The 8538-nt window shown below is 40.3% G+C and overlaps 1 protein-coding gene across 2 annotated transcripts in view; it reads right to left on the bottom strand.

Annotated features, from left to right (window-relative positions):
* Window positions 1-2804: 2804 nt before the first annotated feature.
* Window positions 2805-8538, bottom strand: part of GABRA5 (gamma-aminobutyric acid type A receptor subunit alpha5) — a 56912-nt gene continuing 51178 nt past the window's right edge. For both annotated transcript variants that reach the window (XM_068681330.1, XM_068681318.1), the window contains exons 9-11: window positions 6898-7050; window positions 5270-5481; window positions 2805-4355 (exon numbers count right to left, since the gene is read on the bottom strand). In XM_068681330.1, the coding sequence (XP_068537431.1) occupies window positions 4053-4355; window positions 5270-5481; window positions 6898-7050 (668 nt within the window). In that variant the 3' untranslated portion in view covers window positions 2805-4052. The remainder of the gene's footprint in view (window positions 4356-5269; window positions 5482-6897; window positions 7051-8538) is intronic.

The raw sequence follows: 8538 nt of genomic DNA, 5'->3' as shown, positions 1-8538 counted from the left end.
TAACCACAATTTACTGCCTTTATCTTAAAACACAGAAAGCAATAGTCAACAACTGGAAATTACATTTATCACTGGAAGTGATAAAACGTCTCTGGTGTCATATGCCTTTAGCAGGTAGTTAATTGTTGGTTCTTCTACACATCAGGTAAATTTCAATACATCGTCTATTAAATTAAAACAAAGGGCCCAATCCTGTAGCTCCTGTTTGCAGGCAGTTCTGTGTTCAGACTCTTCATACGTGTAAAATTAGACTCTGAGCTCCTGGCACTGAGTCCAGAAATGGAGACCAGAAAGTGATGCTGAGACATTCAGGGTAAGAGTCAGGCTTGGGTCTGAGTGAATACAGCAAACATGAAAAAGCCTCTAAGGCAGACAGAATGGCTCTGGAGAAGGTGCTTTAAAGAGGGTTTTGATTTTCTCATTCACGTAGGGGAAAGCTTCAAATTGAAAGCTTTTTGTAGGAGTTAGAGGACAGTAAAAAGCAACTTCTTGTGATTCATTTCTGTTCTGGGATTTGTGAGTATTTAGATATCCTTTTACCACACATGGTCTCCTCTGGAGGTTCACAGATTGCTCATACTTTTCAGCCATGCAGTAAATACAGCCTCTGTAGAAGCATGCTGGTGCCACTGCCACAAGTACTGTGTGACCTACGGGTCTGAGCAGCTATTGCTGTCCTCCAACCTCCTCTGCTGGAGGACATACACTGAGGAGCTTTATGGGGTTGGTACAAAGGTCTGCCTAGGGCAGTATCCTTTCTATGAAAGTGGCCAAAAGAAGAGGTTTATTGAGAAGAGGCACTGAGTATGTGTCTATGATATTCCTCCCAAGTACTCCTCTAGCTTCTTGCAAGCAACATCTCAGGAAGGCAATATAGTTTCTGTCAATTTAGAGAATTGTGAAGCAACAGTCCCACACTCCAGATTGGACTTGAACCCATAGCACCCAGCTTTGGTCAGTGTCTATCACACTAATTCCTTAATCTTTCTCTGTTCAATAACAGGTATTTTTTTCAAACCCTACAACTACCTCATGTTCCTGTGGGGAAGGTGTGGGAACAATACAACAAAACAACTCAAAACTAAAACAAACAAAGAGCAACAAACATTATTATTATCATTATACCACAAAACCCACCACCTTGTTTTTGTCACTCGAATGTTTGCTGAGGGGAAGAAGTGTTAAATAACACTCTTACCATCCGAAGTAAAACAAACAAACAAAAAAACTCTTATTGAACAGAATCCAGCTTGCCTTTTATGATTGCAGATGTTATCATAAATGATAATGTGTGATAAAAAATTTTGAGAGCCTGTGCCACCTTTAGGCTGCAAGAATGATTGGGAAGGGATCGAACTTACAGGTACTGATACATACCTGCCAACAACTCGGTAGTTAGTGTGCATAGTTTTGGGGTCAAAAAAAAGGCAAGTCTCCACATGGACTACCTCCTAATTGATCCTTATCAGTCCACCCACCATTCCCTGACACCTGGTTGAGCAAGATTAGTTTGGTGCACTGCATTGTGTCAGTGATGTCGTGAGAGTTACATCTCATCTGTCACTCTGGTGGGACTGGAAGCAGTGAGCTGTGGGCAGATTCCTAGCAAGGAGACTTGTCCATGGTCATATGGTTACCAATGTCCATGGGTATGCACATCCCATCTAGGAGCAATTGCTGTGTTTGCCTGTCCTGGACGCACGTTGGGCTCTCCTCTCCTTCTCTGGATCTTCATGGAGCCCTGCCCTGAGTGCAGCTCTGCACTCATTATACATTTCTGTGGACATAGGCAGGGAGGGGCAGCAGAGGCTGCAGCTGAGAGGGTCTGTCTTGTGTATACATGAAGATCTTCCCTCTGTCGGTCACCAGGTGTTTTTAGCTGTTTTGGAGGTGCACAGTGAGCAAACTACTGTGGATGGCCAGTGCAACATGTGTGCATTTTGCTGAGAAAACAGGAGGTCTCCCAGGCTCTCACCTTTTTGTGGGAGTAACCTATGTGCAAGAAAAGAAATAACCACAGGGATTTATGAAGCTTTGCCGCCCAAAAGGCTTTGCATTTTTTCACTGCTTTGATCCCCAAAGGACTGAATTAATTGCATCCAAATAACATCATCCCACTTTAAAAAAAGTGAAGTGAATGAGGAGCTACGTGGCTGATAAAAGCCACATGGGAAGCTGAAATTAATACAGAGATCCAAAGCCTCACCTTGCCTCAGGGCAGCCCTGTAACTAATAGATGGGCATGCCCCTTATGGGATCCTCCTTGCCAGCTACCAGGCACCTGCTCAGTCACCTGGCTTTTCCCTGGCCACTGGGAATCTGCAAAAGTCCAATTACACAGCAGCATCAGGAAAAAAAAAAAAAAAAAAAAAAAGGAATACACTCATGAGCTTTTTTCTCAGCAATGTTTAGGAATGAAGGGGAAGAAGAGATGACATGAGAAGCCCAGACAGCTCCCCAGTCCTGGAGTCAACCCTGACCTCCAAGTGAAGCAGAAACTCCACCCTTAAACAGAGACTTTGTGAAAGTCTGAGGAGAGACCAACATGCAAAAGGGACGTCTCAGGAAGGGCACAGGCTCTCCTCTCTGTCCCAAATAGAATGTAGGACTGATGCTCCACAGCAAAATAACACCAAATTCTGAAATATCCCAGTTCACTGTCTTCACTCCATATGTACCTTTCTGGGCAACAGTGAGGATGTATCATGCACACACATCTGCTTCATTGCATGCATTTATGCAATTCTTCTGGCTCCAGTGGTGATTTTTTGGTCTCTAAAATGATAATCAGTATAAGAATGACATTTTGCAATCAAGTGTCGAATGCATTTTTTATTTAAACATTAAGATTAAATTACAAAAGCTTCTGGAACAAAGAAAGATGCCAAGGAGAAAAGAGCTGAAAACTCAGATTGCATTTTCTCATTCATTGTGAAAGCAAAACACACTGGCAGCAGCAAGGCGTTTTATAGAAAATTTTCAGATGGACAGTACAAAGACCTTTCTGTCAATATTGTCACTGAAATACCTTGCTGTCATGAAGCACTTTTTTTCTTTTTTTTTTCTGATCACACTTCTTAGTGTTGTCTGATTGGTTTTCACTGTGGGAAACAAGTAATAATTATTTCAGAATTACTGTAATTCTTTACTGTTTATCTCTGCTAATATAACACAATCTTCTCAGGAAAACGTCCAAACATGAGCTGCTTTACCTTAATAAAATGTCTACTGCCATTGTCAAAAGTTTTATTTGCACAAATATGTTCCTAATCTATGTTAATTTCATGCAATATATCTCTAATTTTTGGAATAGATACTGAGAACCATTCAAGAAAATTTTCTTGGAATGCAAAACCCAATTTTATTTTATTTTTTAAGGGCAAGATTCCACCACCTTTATTTACACAAGTAGCATCTTGCTCTCCATGTTACTCCACTGCAAGCTAGAGACTCAAGGAGTGAAAATCAGCATAGCCCCATTAGGATTAACCACCTTGTATTAACTTCTATTAATGAAAATTGGGCTGAGCAGTTTTATCTGTGGAGTAATGCGCTACCTATAACCAGTAAAGGTGCTCAAACATAGCCCTACAGTTAATAATTTGGCACATTTACAACTGGCATTACTCACAGTAACCTATCAGATGACAATAGTGGAGCTCTTCTGTAAAATAGAGGTTAAGCCTACATTTGTATGACTGTACATCTGAAGTATAAAAACCACGATATGTAGTACACGTGAACAGTTAAAAAATATAACTTATTTTATTTGTAAACTATCAATGCAAGATACTCAGCAGCAAAGAAGCCATGTTCAATGTCTTCTGATCTTTTATCAAGATCTGTTGCTGTAAGTAATATAATTGTCTCCGAAACATCTGAGGTTACATGTAGAAACAATCAAGGCAATATTATTTGTACATATTATTAAACATGCAAAAAACTTCCTGAAGAATATTGCCCAAATGTAGAAAGTTGTCTGGATCTCAAATTTTCCTTGGTAGCATCTGCTTTGTAAGTATGGCTCACATGTGGCTTTAGAGTCCTTCAGTTTATTTTGGAGAATTGGCACCTTTAATGACAGGCTCCCTATTCAAATATGTGGCCCAGTAGACTAAGTTAAAAGTTCCGAATAGCACTGGAAAAATTATCCGGGACATTTTGTCAATCTTACTGATGCTGTTGTAAGTCTTTTTGCTTTCGGCAGGCTTTTCTTCTGTGGACTTTGCTGGAGCAGAAGCTGTGTTTGAGATGACAGATGGGGTTGAGTCCTTTGGCATGTTTGGGGCGGGGGTCATCTTCCCAGTGCTGTAAGTATTTGTTGATTTATTTCCCAGCAATTGGCGCTCTTTTTTCTGCAGTGCAAAGACCAAAACGTTAGACCACAGAAAGAGAAAGTGGAAACAGGTTCTAAGGATACCAGACCCCAAACTTAAGCACTGTAATCAATCATGCTAACAAACGCTGGGGGGCTATTCTGACTTTGACTCCCAAACAGCTGTTTCTGCCTCCATATTATAGCTCTTACTCAGGCTAAAGCTTCCCTGATGTCAGAGATAATGAAGCAAGGCTGTCTGGACCCAGATCCCAGGGGGCATGTATGTTAGCAGCTTCTCCTGTCAGGGTGAAGCAGCCCTGCAGCTGGAGAGGCTGTTGCCCCCATGCCAGCCATGCCCTCTTGGTTGAAAGCAGCAGTGCAGTGAAGGGCTCAGTGTCTCTGCTAGCCCCCCTCCTGGCACTGCTCTGGCAGGATGCCTGCCAACATAGACTTTCTCCAGGACATCATTCGCTAAGAGTCAGTCCTATTCCAAAATGTTCCTTTTGGCTTGAAGCTCAAGGTTGTGTTTTCACAGAGTGCTCTTTTGCCTCAGTTTATCAAAGTTATTGTGGTGGGACCATGACCCATGGAGCTCAACGTGAGCCTTGCCATTTATCTGGGAGAGCACACAGAGTCCTCCACAGAGATATCTCTTATGGCTTCATAGCTGATTATCACAAATTTGGTCACTACATGTCACACGCACTCAATGCCCTATATTTTTTGGAAAACAGTCTGCTTCATATAGATGGCAGAGACTGACAGTCTACCTCTCTGAACAGAAGAAGGCATATTTCCTTGCAAATATTCCTCTATAGGAAGGTAAGAGTATATCGCAAATTAACTAAACACCTTCTTCACAGAGAAGATGGAAATCCTGCATTCATTCATATGAACTATGCAGAGTTAGTGCTTTTTATTCTGGGTATTTAAAACACGTAAGGTAAGCACCTTGATTTTAGCAGCTTCCTGGGCTTTTTTGCCATCCCATGCCCAACTCCTCTTGGTGAAATAGTTGACTGTTGCAAATTCAATCAATGCAGAAAATACAAAGGCGTAGCAGACTGCTATAAACCAGTCCATTGCAGTAGCATAGGCCACTTTTGGCAAAGAGTTGCGGGCACTGATACTTAAGGTGGTCATGGTGAGGACTGTTGTTACTCCTGTAAAGGAGGAAAAAAAAGAGGCAGAGATCAGCTTGGTAGCCCTTAGGAGATTCCCAGTAAGTTATGAGTGGGCCCCAACTCAGTGTGATAGCTAGAAAGGCCACATGAAGTAAATCAGTATTTGCAAAGTTTGGTCTGAAAGAATGAGATACTTCCCTGAAAAAAAAAAAAAAAAAAGAAAGCCTCTGTCCTCAGGTGTTTACTTCTCTGTGTTCAGGTTATCTGTAGTTACAGTGTACTTAAGCATGATTTTAAGGATAATACAAGCCCAACTGTTGCAGAAACCAAAATCCTACTAGCATTTTATCCTTGTACAATGATGCATGATATATATAGGGTGTCACTTGTCAATTGATAACATTATATAATAAATGATCAACCTGTTCAGCAATAACTGTCATAATAAAGTGCGATTATTGCTTTTATTTTCTCACACGGAGATTTTATCACTGAAATTGCTGACTTATTTATTCCCTTGACTATAGCTCCTCCCTCCACAGAAGTCAGTAGCTGACAGAGCTGCCACTAGTTCCATCTGTGGACAGATGCCTCCAGCAGGACAAAACTGAACTCTCAGTTATGCCTTCATGAATCTAAAATCAGCATCACCAGTCAGCAATGTGATGCTGGCACCTGTACTCTCCCTGTACAGATCGTGAATTGATTTTTTATCAAAGGTGCTGACAGATTTCAGTAAGCTCCTGTAGATGAATGGCTCTATTAAGAACTGTTGGCCAAAGTTTCACACACAGAGCTGCTCCCACTCCCCTCATTTCTCATCTAGTAGGTTTTTTGATTTCATCAACCTTCAGTTAAGACTGTTTATTTTTTTGCAATCTTCTAGTGATAAGTCGAGTAATTTAAGAGACCCCAAAGGATTTTTCCATGACAGCTTCTGTAGTAAATATACATTTTCTAAATGCAAAATCATATTAATTTGTTTGATGGTAATAGAGATAATTGTCACTAATTAACCTCTACATGGTTTTTCCCAGATAAACATCTTGAAAACACAGATAAACAAAATGTTTTGAAGTGAAATCTGTTTCAAATGCTTAGACTAGAGTATGTACTATCATCATATGCATAGCTTTTTGTTCTAAACCATCACATATGTCACCTGAGTGGGAAAAAAAAAAAAACAAAAAAAAAACGGAAATTACAACAATCCGATTCTTCTGTTTTCCATCCTTAACCCTCATATAATTGATTCTTATGCTTTTTTTTTTTTTTTTTTTTTTTTTTTTGAAAAAGCCCAGACAGTGTTTTTAAATGGATTTTGAGTTTAAACTGGAAGAGAGCATGAGAACATCTACAACACAAGCAGAAATGAGCCCTGTGGTTTTGTTACAGAAAATCACATCCATAAACAAGTCCTTTCCTTCCTCCGTGCTGTGAGAGTCAGGTACTCACCAAAGACAGTCCGAGCAGGGACAGATTCTCTGTTCAGCCAAAACGACACTTGTGATAAGATCACAGTCATGATGCAAGGAAGGTATGTCTGGATGACAAAATAACCGATTTTCCTTTTGAGATGAAAATGTGCTGTCATAATAGTATATTCGCCTAAGGGGAGAAAAATGCATACATGGCTAAAATAAGAGAGGCTTACTGATTTGGGGGCTTAAGCAGGACAGCTACACCTCCTGTTTCAGGATACAATTTGGCCTCTCTTAATAGTATGAAGAATATCTAGATTTCTGTACTATGGAATACAGAAGCAGAAGACAGTGACTGACTACTTCTGAACTGAAAACCTGCAGTCCTTTTATGCACCTGGCATGTCTTGATGTTCACAGGCATGAAATCTCCGGATTGCTGGCAGTGCGTGTTTTTGACCATGTCCCACAAACCGTCCCGTCAGAGTAACAATTAAGGCCATCTACTCTTAGAAACCCGATTTAGAAGCAGGGCTTAACCTCATTAGGGACTTGTTAATGCCAAGCCATCAGTTTTCAAGAATGACAACAGGTCCAGACGCTCCTCCTGCACCACACTTTAGTGACTGCCTGTCCCAGTATCTGTGCTTCAAAAATTCATGCTTTTCCCAGAGATTTTAAGAGGTCTTGTTGATTGGAGTATCAAAATCCATCAAATTGCTTCTCCAGGAAAAAATAAATCCCTCTGGAGCATGCAGTTTTCGTAGAATTTTGTATGCCTTGACTCTTGGAAAGATTACATGTTTCTGGACAGACATTGTGCCATGTCTTGTTCACTTGGGCAATTATTAGAGTACTGCCTTCATGAAGAATTCACTAAAAGCTGCTACAGCAGTGTTGAACTCCATGTCTTTTTTATATGCCAAATTCACAGCATTGCCTTAATCTGGCTTTTGTCAGGCCCTCTGAATTTCAATACAAGCCTAAAAAAAATGCACTCCAAAACAGACATCCAGATGACCAGCTGTCATCTTCCCTAACAGTTCAATAAAAAATCAGAACTTAAGCAGCTCTTTCAGACTGTTCCTGTAAAACCATAGTTGTTACTGATGGCCATTCATTGATGATAACTGCTCCCCAAAGTCAAAAACTTGCTATCTGAGAACAGGCTACTGTTTTTCTTGGGAAAAATAGAGCTTAAACATAAGCATAAAAAACAACCAACCCCCTTCGAGCCCTAGCAGATCTCTACTTATATTGACTTCAAATTAATTTAAAAGCATGCATTATTCAGCTGGATGCTGATGAATCAGAGTAATGCTTGTTCTGAAAAGTGTATTGTCCTCTGAGAATAAAACAAATATAATTTCCCTTTTGACTTATGTATTTTTCAGATCCTGGAAATTTTCGGGCACATAACTCAAATTTTCTAAAGAACAAATTGAATGAAGACCTTAACGACTTGAGCAAAAGGATTAGCTATAATCTCTGTTGCAAGAATGGACTGTTACCTTCCATAGAGCAAACACTAAAGGAAAATATATAACAGACTGAATCTGTGTTGAGTAAATTGCATTAAGTTGCAGCCAGCATTGCTAAGCAGTTAGATTTGGTGGATTATTGCTAAGCGACAATATGGCTAATTAGCAGACAACAGGTCTACAGTGAGAGGTCT

Source organism: Anas acuta, chromosome 1 (assembly GCF_963932015.1).
Source record: "Anas acuta chromosome 1, bAnaAcu1.1, whole genome shotgun sequence".
NCBI lineage: Eukaryota > Metazoa > Chordata > Aves > Anseriformes > Anatidae > Anas > Anas acuta.
Note: the sequence above shows the minus strand (reverse complement) of the source record. Positions and strands in the feature narration are given on the sequence as shown.